The 15,416-nt window shown below is 34.6% G+C and overlaps 1 protein-coding gene across 1 annotated transcript; it reads right to left on the reverse strand.

Annotated features, from left to right (window-relative positions):
• Positions 1 to 1,090: 1,090 nt before the first annotated feature.
• Positions 1,091 to 14,553, reverse strand: prep (prolyl endopeptidase). The gene is made up of 15 exons (XM_026247798.1): positions 14,398 to 14,553; positions 13,355 to 13,429; positions 13,122 to 13,255; positions 9,352 to 9,482; positions 9,060 to 9,269; positions 6,792 to 6,913; positions 6,609 to 6,714; positions 6,346 to 6,537; positions 5,247 to 5,444; positions 4,790 to 4,893; positions 4,571 to 4,707; positions 4,374 to 4,468; positions 3,592 to 3,723; positions 3,352 to 3,508; positions 1,091 to 2,329 (listed from the first exon to the last, which is right to left on the reverse strand). The coding sequence occupies exons 1-15, from the start codon at positions 14,437 to 14,439 to the stop codon at positions 2,035 to 2,037; spliced, it is 2,130 nt and encodes a 709-aa protein (XP_026103583.1). The 5' UTR covers positions 14,440 to 14,553; the 3' UTR covers positions 1,091 to 2,034.
• Between the last annotated feature and the right edge of the window lie 863 nt (positions 14,554 to 15,416).

The following is a 15,416-nucleotide window of genomic DNA, read 5'->3' on the forward strand; positions in this document are numbered from 1 at the left end:
TGTATTCAAAAAAATATTTTTACTCAACGAGATTTTGTTACGTAAAATTGTAAATATATAATAGTTCATCTAATAAAAAAAAAAACAATAAATAGAGAAGCTAATAATGATGTTTTGTCGGTTGTAGAGAAAATCCCTCCTTACTTCCCCCCTCGAAACTTTGCCGACCATTGGTAAATATGAGCCTTTCTTCTGTTTTTACTTTTATAATTACTTCATTATTCATTGATTTTCTAATAAATCAATCTCCTTTACTAATGATGGTACCATATGGTTTTACTACAGTAGGTTATAGTTCTACAATCGTATTTGTAACCACCATACATTTAGCCTACTGTTGATGTTACAACACTAATTATCTATAAAGATATATATATAATAGACCAAAAGCTCATGAAAAGTTCTGTCTTGGTAAGGTTGAGTTGTAGGTGATGGTCCTTAATCTAACAAGAAATGTCTTTAAGACAAGCTGAGATGCAAGTAGTTAACGTCGGATCATCAGGATGGAATGAGAGGTAGAGTTGAATGTCATCAGCATAACAGTGGTGTGAAAAGCCATGTTTCTGAATGACAGAACCTAATGATGCCATGTAGACATAAAAGAGAAGTGGTCCAAGAACTGAGCCCTGAGGCACCCCAGCAGACAGATGTTATGACTTGGACACCTCACTTCTCCAAGATACTTTGAAGAACCTATCTGATAGTTAAGACTCAAACCACTGAAGTGCGGTTCCTGAGATGCCAATATAAGAATCATTACACCGCATTATAATAATCCTCTACAGCTTGTTTTCAAAATATAACACAATCTGAGGGAGTGAGATGAGATTTCATGAAACGAGTATTGTTGCTATATTTTTGTTTCAGGCGATGCAGGCTCGGTATCCTGCCCCCAGCCAGCAGAGGAGACACTTTAGAGATCCACCTTACACTGAAACTGTGAGTAACACTGCATCACCCTCCACATGGATGAAGTTAATATCTCTATATAGATTTTTTTTAAAGCATTCTAAAGGCTATAATTATTCTGCAAAAGCACCGTACGTTAATAGAATACGTTTTGATCATATTACTGAACACACACATCATATTCACATTCAAATGTGTTTTATTGTACTAGGTTATTTTGTTAGTTTTCCCATTCAAAGATAAAACAATCTGCATAAATGTGGAGGTAGAAACTGATTTCTGTCAAGAGCTCATTCACACACACACTCACAAACAGGGTGAATCTTGCATTAATAAACATGCTCGGCTTATATTTCAACTCCAATCAATAGAAATGTTATGTTATTCTCATGACAATTTAATGCAATCTTCCTCTCCACTTCTAAATACCGTATGCAAAAACTCAGTCATTACAGTAATGAAAAAAAAAACATTATTGTAGAGCATTTATATAATTTATGCCGATTTGAATTTTAAAAATGTATTGTTCTCATATTTAGTAATAAGAATCACCTCTGAGATTACCGAGAAACATGTCTGGACAAAATCCATAACATTTGAAGACTATTTTAAATGAACTACCATAAAAGTAAAGTAACAGTAAAAAAAAAAAAAACGAATTTATTTCTTTTAGTTTTGTGGTAAAGTGTGAAATGTGAATGTGCACTTGCAGACTGATTTCTTGATGGATGCTGTACATTGAAGTGATGTAGTGATCCGTAAACTGTTCATGTCTTCCCGTCGTCAAATAAATACAGTTCTGGTAAAGTGCTGGAGAGGTTATGACACTTCACCCCGTGACCTCAGTAATTATTATATTTCCTAAGTGTATCCCGTACACAGCCGTGACACATGGTGAATTGATATGAAATCAGTCATTAATGTGATTCAGGTTACAGTTTTCAACCAACACTGGACTGTTTGTACTTGCATGTAACAACACATTGTGTAATAAAACCCTGGAGAAGTGGGAAAGACAGAGACCCAGAAAGATGAATAGCTCAGTGAACAGGAGAGCAAACAGGAAATCAAACCTTAAGAAGAAAAACCTGCAAGAGTAGAGGAACAGCTTAGAGGAGATTAATATTATTCGATCCAGCTGAGGTTCAAGCAGCGAGCGATGAATGCGTATGTGTCGGCCACCTCCTGAATGACTTTACTGGTGGGCTTTCCTGCGCCGTGGCCCGACTTTGTGTCCACGTAGATGAAAAGAGGGTTTGACTGGCCGGGCCACTGACCGATCACACTCTGCAGTGTGGCGATATATTTGAGCGAGTGCAGCGGCACCACGCGGTCATCATGGTCACCCGTTAACAACAATACGGCGGGATACTGAACCCCGTCAGCTTCTGGGACACGGATATTGTGAAGAGGAGAATACCTGCAGGGTCAGAACGTTTACAGCGCTTTAAATTCAGAACAGATGAGCATTTTTGCAGTTATGTTATGTCAGTACAACAGAAAAATCATGATTCTAATGTTTTTATCTCTATACCAAATCTTAATCTTTTCTGAATTATTAAGATATGATATACATTTTATTTACTTAAGTGACTTGCCATGGCAACATTTAAAAAAAAATGTATTTTTTCAATTTTAGTTTAATTTTAATAACTGAAAACAATTTAATAGTTTTAGTTAACAACGCTGCATATTAAAAATGATAAAACAATTGAATAAATAGTGATCATAAATGGTTGGAATACAGCTGAAATGGAGGGGGGCTTGGACTCGGAAACAGAATTTGATTCATCATTGACAAGCGGATAAAATGAACACATATACAATAAAATAAACTGCTGAATAAAATAAAATAATAATAATAATAATACTCAACTAGTGAATTTAAAACTCCACAAGCAGTATTGAAAATAAAAATTCAAAGTTTATAGGTATATAATCAGTGTTATTTTAGTTTTAGTTACTTTATTTATAATCTATTATAGTATTTATTAATATTTGAAATTAGCTATTTAATTTTAACATTCATTTTAGTAAATATATGTGCTTTTTTTATTTTTATATTCTATTTAGTTTTTGAAAAAATTTTGTACTTAGTTACCAAGACAACATTTTTCGTTTAATTTTTATATTTGATTTAAACTTTATTTCAATTATTGAAACTGATTTAACAGTTTTAGTTAACAACGACAACATAATATATTATTAGTAATGAAAAAAATTAAATTAAATTAAGGTATACTAATAAATGCATAAATTATTTTAACTCTATTGCTCTTGCCACATTCTATAATATCCACTTGACGCTGTGCAGTACAATGATTTTTACCACAGTTAATAATGTAAAATCCCAGTAACGCAAAGTCTAAAGTGGAGTGCTTCTATAAAAGTAGCAAATGAAATCTATCTGTGCATCACTGTAGCAAGTAGAAGTAAACTTACTTGATTAACCAATCAAATTGCTCTTTGATTTCCGAGCAGCCGAAATCAGTGGTCCAGGCGTGACCGATGGTGAACTTATGAAACTTTAACATGTCCATGACACCGACCTGAGCCACAGCACAGCCGAACAGATCCGGCCTCTGATTCACACACGCCGCTGCAGGACAGGGTGGAGATTTAGGACCGGGAGAATGCAAACCTTTGTACATACATATATATATAAATGTGTGTGTGTCATACCCACGAGCAGCCCTCCGTTGGAGCCTCCATTGATGGTGATTTTATTGGGGGAGGTGTAACCCTCCTTTATCAGATACTCAGCTGCACACTGAAAGTCAGTGAAACAGTTCTGTTTATTGGCCAGCATCCCGGCTGCACAGGAAGAGAGACGAAAGAGACAGAAAGAGTTTTCACTAAATGCAACAGAATGATAAAGATATACAGTCTATCTTCCAAATGCATACCATCATACTATGCATACTATCAATGTAGCATGTACGCTAAGATTTGTTTTAAAGAAGTCTCTTGTGCTCACCAAGCTTACATTTATTTAATCAAAAATACAGTTAATCATTAATATTTTGAAAATAACTGCTTTCTATTTGAATATTTTAAAATGTAATTAATTCCTGTGATATTCAGCTGTATTTTCAGCATCATTACTCCAGTCTTCAGAGTCACATGATCTCCAGAAATCATTCTAGTATTCTGATTGGCTGCTCAAGACATATTTATGATCATTATCACTGTTGAAACAAGTGATGCGTTTTACTTCAAGATTTTGTGATTAATATAGAGAACATAATTTATGTGAAATGGAAACATTTTGTAATATATAATTATAATTTCACCTTTAATCTTTAATGAATGAAAGTGTTAATTTCTTAATAAAAACAAAATGATAATAGTGTACTATTAAAACAAATGGAAGCCGTATATTAAATGCACACAATTTGCTCGTATTCTATTATAAACATCTGTGCAGATCAATCCCGATGACCTCCAGAATTACAGTCACATGCCTTTATGCCACGTCTCTCCATACTCTCCACCTCCTCTGATATTAGCGACAGCTAAAACTCCTCCCAGATGCCTGACGAATATCAGCCGAGAAACGCTGAAACACAGACGGTGAGAGACAGACAGACGTTTACAAGAACAGAAGAGAGATGCGAGGAGTGCATCAGACGGATGTTTCTGTGTTCGGTTTGTGTTGCACCTGTAGCTGGGAGTGATGGAAATGTTGAAACCTCCGTATCCGTACAGGAAGGCAGGATGGGAACCGTCCAGCTCGAGTCCTTTCTTATGGACAATAAACATTGGGATTTGAGTGCCGTCTTTACTGGGATAGAAGACCTGTAAGAAACCAGCAGATATGAAGTGAAGGCAATCTTCCCGCAGACAGACAGATGAAGCGTCTGCGAGCGTCTGGCTGTACCTGAGTGGTCTGGTAGTCAGCGGGACTGAAACCCTTCACTGTGACCTCTCTGAAGACGTGTGGCTGCAGCGGCTCCTGGGTCAGATCACAGTGATAGATGATCGCTGCACAAAAACACATCACACTTTATTCAATACACACCTTTTACAATATTATTAAATGGATAGCCCACTGAAAATGGAAAATTCATGTTGTTCCAAACCTGTATGAGTTTCTTTATTTCTGTTGAAGAACGTTGGTGATCAAAACGTTGACGGTAGCCATTGACTTCCACAGTATGTTTTCCATACCATGGAAGTCAATGGCACCTGTAAAGTGTTAAACAGAAGACAGAAACTCATACAGGTTTTGAACAAACTGAGAGTGAATAAATGATGCCAATTTTTTATTTTGTGTGTGAACTGTCCCTTTAAGAACCAAAGTGCTTCATTTCAGAAGCTTCTGAATCTCGCCGGACCTGGAGAGAGAAACGAGGTGAAGCTGTAGAAGATCTCTGAGTCTTTCTTCCTCCCAGTGAAGCCCACAATCGAGCCGACGTCCAGCGGAAAAGTGCGGATCTCCTCCCCCGAGGACAGATGGAACATCTTCAGCACGTTCTTCACGTCATGGAGGAAACACACAAACAGGAACCTGGAGTATGTACAGGTAGCAAACACTGAAAGAGAGGGAGAGAGAGAAAACATAGTTCACAGATCATTAACATCATAACACACCACTGACATAATGTTATTGATATTATTTAAAATGATACAATACAAATATAATTCTAGAAATAGAAGGATAAAAGTTTGTATACATATAAAAGTTTTGGTTATGTAAGGGTTAAAAAACAATAATGCTTCTATTCAGCACAGATGTAACAAAGCAATCCTGTGATATTTATATTGTTACAAAATATTTCTATTTCAAATAAATGTTGTTCTTTAATCTTAAAAAAAATGTTTCTTCACAAAGCTGCAATTACCGTTTTTAACATTTTTTATAAAAATAACTGTTATTAATAATTAAGAACCAATGATAATTGAGTTGTAAATCAGCATGAAGATCATGTGACGCTGGTGTAGTGATGCTGAAAATTCAGCTTTGATCACAGGAATAAATTACATTTTTAAATATAATCAAATAAAAAAATACTTATTTTAAATTGTAATAATATTTCACAATATTACAGTTTTTACTGTATTTTTAATCAAAAAAATGCAGGCTTGGTGAGTAGAAGAGACTAATTTAAAAAATAATAATAAATACAATTGTCAATTATTCAAACTCTTTACCAATATAAATAAAATAAAAAAACTCTTATATTATTATTTTTAAACCAAGAAAATAAATTTAATTAAATAGAGTTTAAAGAAATTCCATAATGTGACATATTTCTGTGGGAAAGGTAAAGGTGGAAAAGTAATTACATTTTAATTATGAGATCATGAAAACATATATTTTTTTCTTACAGTGACTTGCAGATGAATCAGACTCAAGACATGGACATTAATTGAGAAAGTAGACAGTGAATTCTGTATTGACGTGATTTCAAAAGAAAAATCATCTCTGCTCACCGATGACGTCTTTGTCGTGTTGGGGAATGAGCTCTTTCCACTGGCTGATGTTCGGCTGGGTGAAGTCAACGTTGATGAGTCGATACTGAGGAGCGTCCAGGTTGGTTTTGAAGGTGAAAACAGTTCCTTCGTTTGTGACGTATTCATACTCCGCATCGAAGTTATCGATCAGCTTCACCCATGGCAGCAATCCTGTCATCATTAAGATATGCATGAGATCCTGGCAGTGGAAAACAAGCAATAATGTTTCTTTGTGTCTGTACCCGTGATTCCCTGCGGCACGTCGTTCAGGTCACAGTACCACAGTCTGTTGACGGGGTCACAGCCTTCTCGGATGGACAACAGCACATAACGGCCATCATCAGACACCTGAAAACACACACACATACGTTATTCACCTCATAACACAACCAGAAATGAAGCACCATTTAGTGTGGGTTTGTTACCTCAGCACCGCTCATCCATTTCGGCTGATCGGGAAATTCAGCACACAGGACGTCCTGAGACTGAGGGGTTCCCAACACGTGATAGTACAACTTCTGGTGCAGGTTAGTGGACGTCTCAGTGCCTGAGAGACAGACAGACTCAAGATCTCTTACCCATGTTGTTATTGGTAACTGAAACTAATGCAGAAACACAGTTAACATGAACTAACAATGAAACTTAATTTCTGTTCATTTCAACATTTACTATGCATTACAAGCATTTCAATGTACAATGTCACATGACTTTTTGTGCACATGACTAATAAAGGTGAAGCTTGGACCTGAGCTGACATGAATTAACAATGAACAGTTGTATTTTTATTAACTATCATTAGAGTAATAAATAATACATAAACAAATGTATTGCTCATTGTTATTAAATGTTAATTTGCATTAACTAAAGTTAACAAGTTAGACCCAATTAACCTGTTAAATGTCACCCCGTCCCGTATACGGGACGCCTACATTGACTATACTATATTACAATCAAATTTAATCTAATCTTGACAAACTATAAATCGTTGGAAAGGTCTAAGACTCCCAAATATATATTTTACCAATATTTTTTTTTAACTTTATGTAGGAAAAGTAATAGATAAATTTATGACAAGAGTGCACCCTCAGAAATCTACATTACAAAAGGAGCTTTTACCTTTGTTTAAAAAAAAGACTTCCTCGTTGCCTTTTTCTCTATCACTTTTTAGAAATCATCAGAAGTTATATATCACTTGAAAACATAAAATCTCAAAATTCATCCTTTAAAACCCATTTTAAAATCAGACATTGCATTACCATGTAAATGGCACATCAAAATCATGATAAAAAAATTTTCAGTCATCAATTATAAAAATTTAGGTTTGTATCATGCACATTCAAGTCTATCTTCAAAAATGTGAGTGACCGTTAACAGGTTAAAAATCATTTTCAGTGATTGAAATGAAATAAAATACAAATATTAGGTGAAAAACTAATGAAAAACTAATGTTAGGTTAAAGTGCTAAAATTACTAAAACTAAAATCAAAATAAATTAAAGCAAAATATAAATATTTAAAACAAAAAAATAATAACTCCTATTATAGCAATGACAAATAATACTAAAGCTATTAAAAACTGAAATAAAATGTAAAAAGCTAAAATAAAATATTAATTAGATAGAAATATGAAAAACACGAACCTAAACCAATTTTTTATTAAGTGTTTGAATTGAATTAAAAGTGTGAAAATAAAAGCTAAACAGAAAAAAAAATTATATTATATATATATATATATATATATATATATAAATATATATATATATATATATATATATATATATATATATATATATATATATATATATATATATATATATATATATATAAGCTGTTAAATGCTGAAATAATGTTTTTAAAAAAAAGTAAAAAGCTTACATAAATTATAATATAGAAATATAGGTAACACTGTAGAGCTTAGGTAACACATGTTAACTATTGACTACAACATTTCTCTCAATAAATTCTTAATTTGCTGCTTAGTAATAGTTAGTAAGGTAGTTGTTAGGTTTATGTATTGGGTAAGATTAGGGATGTAGAATAAGGTCAGGTAGAATAAAGCATTAATATGTTCTTAATTAGCACTAATACATGGCTAATATTCTAGTAATATGCATGCTAATAAGCAACTAATAGGTGTCACCTGTTCTAAAGTTTTACCGAAATATAAAAAAAAAAAAAAAAATTAATGATAAAATAAATTATGTTCAGTTAAAGTGCAAAAAATACTAAAACTAAAATTAATGCTAAACAGAAATATAACATTTATTAATTAAAAAAATAGTAAAAAAAAAAAAAAAAAAAATACAAAAACGATATCTGAATACTTCTAAAGCTATTAAAAATGTGAATAAAATAAAAAAAAAATGCCAAAAAATACAAAATATTAATCAATACTAATATAATATTTACATTATACTACTAAAGCTATTGAAATTGTTTTTGGTGATACATTTTGAAATTTTGCCTCAAAGCATTCAAACTAAATTGATATACAAATAAAATAAACCTAAATAAAAATATTTAAAAAAAACAAAAAAATGACAAAAGCTTAAAATTAAAACTGAAAATTAACAAAAATTTATTGCTATTACAAAATATTAATAATTACTCAAAGTATGTGAATAACAAACATAACACTGTCTCTTACAACTGCATGTGTGAATATGTTTATCGTGCATGCTTGTGTGTGTGTACCATCACTCTTGCCCTCCTGCTCAGGATAAGAGTTATAGAAGAGTCCCTTTCCATCGTGAGTCCAGGACATGCAAGTGAATTTGACCCTCTCCAGTCGGTCCTCTAGAAGTACGGCGCCGTCCACTCGCAAGAACTGGATCTCAACCCAGTCGGAGCCGCTCGCGCTGGTGCCGTACGCCAGGTACTCACCATCCTCAGAGAACGTATAACCTGAGAATAAGCTACAAGCCTTAGCTGACAGTCATTACAGCGATATCACACTGCGTCAAACAAACACAGATATTTCCAGCACCTTGTAAAGCAACCGTCCCATCCTCTGAGAAGGTGTTTGGGTCCAGGAACACGCTGGGCTCTGCTTCAAGGCTCTCCTGCATGTACAAAACACTCTGGTTCTGCAGACCAGTGTTGTAAAAGTGAAAAAACCTATGAGAGGGAGAAAAAATTGTGTTTGTTAGAGCAGAACTTTTGAAAATATACACACAAACACTACCTGTCAACAGTTTGGAATAATTATTATTTTTAATCTGTTTAAAAGAAGTCTCTTCTGCCCAGTAAAGCTGCATTTTGTTATAAAAAATAAAGCAAAAACAGTGATATAATTACCACTTAAAATAACTGTTTTCCAAGTGAATATATTTTAAAATGTAATTTATTCTTGTGATGCAAAGCTGATTTTTTTTAGGAATGCCTCAATAAGTCATCTCAATTATCACCAATAAAGTATGGAGTAGAGTTGTGACGTTCGCGAACGAACCGATTCTTTTGAACGGCTCATAAACATGAACGATGGGAGCCGAGTCGCGACTGGAGAGGAGCCGTTCTTTCTATCGTTCTTTTTTCCTATGCGTGTTCATACAAATGAGCTCCTCCAGGAGACAGAACAGTTATAGGGGGAGGGGCGCACCCAGCGCAGGCCAACCCTTTATAGCGTGATGATATTAGTTATTAGTTGTGCATGCATTTACATTGCATTTTGTGTTCATTTAAAACTTATTTTAAAATCATTAAAAATGTTCTTTTGTGATACTGTACTTGTATAGAAATGTTTCACTAAAAGCTGTTTTCCACAGACATTCATTGCAGCCCACTTTGTTATTGTTCATTGACTTGAAGGGGCTGATGTCCTATTTGCAAAGTTTACAGTAGTAATAGTATGTAGTATGTAGACATTTCCATTTTATTTATTCTAATTTTATCTACTTAAAAAAAAAAAAATAGTTTTCTATCAAAATGTTCTTGTGTGATAACAATGTTCTTGTGTGGAAGTGTTTGTAGTAAAAGCTGTTTTGCACAGAAATTCATTGCAGCCGGCTTTGTTTTTTATGTTTATTTGTGAGTAGGTATTGTATGAATAACATAAGTCAACGTAGTTTTACACACACACACACACACACTTTGTACTAAAGGTAAATCAAAATAATGATGTCACTGTCTAAGCAGAGGGATTTGTGCAACCCTATGGAATATAGTCGACACATGAGAAATGAGGTTATAATCAATATTTCAGAATAATTCAAACTCAGATATTGGTTTGTGATATCTGAGCTTTAATTATTTGACTACAAATCTCACCTCATAATACCTCCCAGTGATTATTTCCAGGATAAACTGAGATGCTCCCAAGCTGGCTTCTTAAAACTGACTAAATATTTAAAAAGAGCCAAAAGAGCCATTCTTTTGAATGGCTCTTTGAAAGGAACGGATCGCGAAGATCCGGATCCCCTCAAAGAGCCATAAATCCCATCACTAGTATGGAGTGCCACAAGGATCTGTCCTAGGTCCTCTGCTATTTTCAATATACATGTTGCCACTGGTAATATTATTAACTGATGGTGATACTCAACTTTATATTTCAATATGACCAGATACAACTTCAAAATTATCTAAGCAAACAGAGTGTGTTAAAAATGTAAAAAAAATATGTAAATGTAAATTTTCTCCTATTAAAATCAGATAAGACAGAGTAAAAACAGTACACAGAATCTAGTAGCCTACAGTTTGCAACTAGAAGGATGCACTGTTACTTCCTCTACAGTCAGAAATCTGGGTGTTATATTAGGCAGCAACTTGTCTTTTGAAAACCATATTTCCCATATTATAAAAACAGTATTCTTCCCTCTAAGAAACATTGCCAAGCTACGAAACATGTTACCTGTTTTTAGTTCATGCATTTATGACCTCTAGACTGGACTATTGTAATGCACTTCTAGGTGGTTGTCCTGCTTCTTCAATAAACAAGCTACAGGTAGTCCAAAATGCAGCAGCTAGAGTCCTTACCAGGTCAAGAAAATATGATCATATTACCACAATTTTACAGTCTCTGCACTGGCTACCTATTAAGTTCTGTATCAGTTACAAATTATCATCACTTACCTATAAGGCCCTAAATGGTTTAGCTCCTGCGTACCTAACTAGCCTTCTACCGCGCTACAACCCATCACGCTCCCTAAGGTCACAAAACGCTGGACTTTTGGTCGTTCCTAGGATAACAAAGTCCACTAAAGGAGGTAGAGCTTTCCCACATTTGGCTCCCAAACTCTGGAATAGCCTTCCTGATAATGTTCGGGGTTCAGACACACTCTCTCTGTTTAAATCTAGATTAAAAACACATCTCTTTGGCAAAGCATTCAAATAATGCATCTCATAATCTTTTATTGATTTTTCCGTACATTTCTGCCATGTAAACTGAGTCTGACAGTCTCCACTGATAAACTACTACTAAATATATTGTAGAAAAACCTAATTTTCTGTAAAGCTGCTTTGCAATGATTTGTGTCGTGAAAAGCGCTATACAAATTAACTTGAACTTAATTTTTTTCAGCAACATTACTCCATCCTTCAGAACAGTGCTTTAAGCGGCCCAAAAGAGGAGCCGGTACTGCATTATTAAAAAATATTTTCTGTTTTGTTTTTTTGAAGACTCCCCTTATCCCCTGAGGTAACAGCAACTATATTGAAGGGGTTTTATATACAGCAGTCAACAGGCGACCTTAATAATAAATCTTTTTATTAGTTTGTGGATTTGCCTGAGCTAGAAAGAAATACTGAACATAAATAAAATGTGCAAAAGGATTTTGAAAAAATACCCTTAGAAAAAGCTACTGCATTCAAACTGACTCAAATGATTCGCGAACCCGCTATTAACTCCCGAACTGATTCAAATTATCCGCGAAGCCGCTCCGAACTCCCGAACTGATTCAAATGATTCCCGATCCACAAACTGACTCAATGATTCGCGAACCCGCTCTGAACTCCCGAACTGACTCAAATGATTCGCAATCCCGCTCCGAACTACCAAACTGACTCAAATGATTCGCGAACCCGCTAAGAACTCTCAAATTGATTCAAATGATCCGCGAAGCCGCTCCGAACTCCCGAACTGATTCAAATGATTCCCGATCCACAAACTGACTCAAATGATTCGCAATCCCGCTCCGAACTACCAAACGGACTCAAATGATTCACGATCCCCAAACTGACTCAAATGATTCGCGAACCCACTACAAACTCCCGAAATGACTCAAATGATTCGCGATCCCGCTCCGAACTCCGGAACTGGTTCAAATGATTCACGCTCCATACTCCGAACTAGGAAGAATTAGGAAGCGTTCATTGTGAGGGGCATTCTGAAAAGCGGCAGCGCAGGCAAAGGATTAAAACCTCTATTAAAACAGATGTCCAAATGAACATACCGGCACGCTAAAAGCACGTTTTGGGCGCACGGAGAGGTGGCGGTACGCTCAAGAGCTATATTTGGAAGTGCCGGTACTGAGTACCAGTGCGTACCGGCCCACTTAAAGCATTGCTTCAGAAATTATTCTTACATGCTGATTTGCTGCTCAGAAACATTTCTCTTAATTATCAGTGTTGAAAACAGTTGTGCTTCTTTTGGCAGAAAATGTGATGTATTACCATTAAAAAGTTGGAGGCATGTAAGATTTAAAATAATAATAATTGTAATGTTTATTTCTTTGCAATGCATAACCTTCCATTGTAAACACATTCATCGATAAAGACTATATTCCTTTATTATTATGAGTTTTCAGTGAACACCTGTCTCACCTGTTCCCGCGTTTGAAGGGGCAGCTGTATTTGGGGTAGTCATAGAGTTCAGTCATACGATCCTTAAAGATGTCTCTGATCTCACACTGCTCCAGGAACGGCAGGGTCAGCTGGTTCTGAGCGTTCACAAACGCCTGAAAGACACATAGAGACACACACAAGTCTCAAGTATATCGAGTCATCAATCACATGCTGATTCAGAGGAGGGTGGGAAAGTGTTGTGTGGAAATCACCTGTGTTTTTTCACTGTCAGGATCCTCCAGCCAGCTGTACGGGTCAGGAACTTTACATCCATGATAGTCATCCACCTGATAACACATATAAACATGCATCACATGAGCAGAGAGGCAGACAGGAAGTGTGTTTTTGAAACCAGTTTGTTTGCTTATTAATAAGAGCATTTTTTTTCATGATGAGCAATTTCTTTCAAGAACACAAACATGTCTCAGAAAAAAAAAATGCAGTGTATATCTACACGTGAGCTCTCAACCAATGAGTTAACCAGCTCAGCAAGTACCACCTCCTTAATTTCCATATTGCACATGGAAAAGTATAAATTAATTATTTAATAAATAAAACTAGAAATAAATACATGTGGGAATAAATGAGTATTAAAATAAATAAATAAATGCATGAATGAATACACTTAAAATGAATAAATACATAAATAAATTACATAAATATTAAATAAATGAAAGAATAAGTAAAAGTTAAAAAGAATAAAAATAAATACTGAAAATAATACACAAAGGAAAAAAATTAATTCAGGATTACATTTATATTTGTTTTATCAAGTCATTTATTTCTTTATTTTCCTATTACATCTATTTATTTATTATAAAACATTAAATTCTCTCTTCTATTTTGAGAAATAAACAGGACCTCTATTGATTTCTTTCTTTTTCACCCATTAATTCAGACTCTCAAGGATCCATTCATTTGGTCATCCTTCTATTTTCATTCATTTTCATCTCTCGTGGATTCATTTATAATCTCATTCATTCATTTATTTATTCATCTATTCATTCGCCAAACATGTAGTCGTAGATTCTGAATTAGTGCTCATTTTTGTATTTTGCTTTAATTTTAGTTCAAGTAGACCCATAGAGTTTTTATTAATATGTTATCTGCAGTTTTAAGCTTTAGTTGTAGTTGTTTTAATGCATCAAGTTCAACACGCTCTCAGTCATTCACCCATCTGTCTCAGTTCCCATTCATCCTTCCATCCCTTCATTCATGTCCTCGCTCTCTCTCTCTCTTTCATTCAGTCACTCACCACTGATTCCTCCCTGTAGGCGTTTGGATACTGGAAGGCCATTATTTCGAGATTTTCAGAGCTGTTGAACAGATGAAATAATGATATGATGAAATGATCTGAGACGAGTGTGTTGGAGAACCGCAGGCAGCACAATGTCCGGAATCAACAGTCAAAGACTCCGTACAAAGACAAACGCGCGGCTGGAAAGAGCGCTGAATTCACAACAGCGCCCTCTGCTGGTAGACACCAAAACACGCATGATGAATGTGAATTAGGTTCTGCGTTTATTCAGATTTTTTGTCTGTTTATTCATTGTCTATCCCCCCACCCACCCCCAAAAATCTATCTATCTATCTATCTATCTATCTATCTATCTATCTATCTATCTATCTATCTATCTATCTATCTATCTATCTATCTATCTATCTATCTATCTATCTATCTATCTATCTATCTATCTATCTATTCATTTATAAAGCCATTTTTCTACTCTTAAAATATTTTGTTCTTGCAACACAGTTATTTAACTTTAAAGTCGATAGTTAATTTAGTTTGTGTCTTCTTCATTAGAGAAAAATATATATATAACAATTAAAGAAAATGCTGAAAACGAACATAGGGGCCAATACAGGATTCTGGTTAATTTGTATAAACTGAATTATAGTTGTCCTCAGTCTCTTTGGTACATTTCTTGTATCTTTCTTGATATTTGCAAACCCCTATGTGCATTTCTCAACACAGTGAATCCAAAAAGCACCACACAACAATGGATTACCTGCAAAATCTTGTAACTTGTTCAAAATCACTGGAGAAGTCAATGCATGTGTAAAAGTAAGTATTTATGTCAATGAGCACATCGAGTCACTGATCGTGAACAAGATCAAGGTCAAAATGCTTAGTCATTTTTTGACGGCAGATTGAAAATGCACAAATGCACATTTCCTGTATGATACATCAATAGTACAAATCTACACATTACTGTCTGTGTGTATATATATGTATATGTGTATCTGTATAAAGTATATTTACTGTATAAT

This window comes from Carassius auratus, unplaced genomic scaffold (assembly GCF_003368295.1).
Source record: "Carassius auratus strain Wakin unplaced genomic scaffold, ASM336829v1 scaf_tig00016351, whole genome shotgun sequence".
NCBI classification, from domain to species: Eukaryota; Metazoa; Chordata; class Actinopteri; order Cypriniformes; family Cyprinidae; genus Carassius; species Carassius auratus.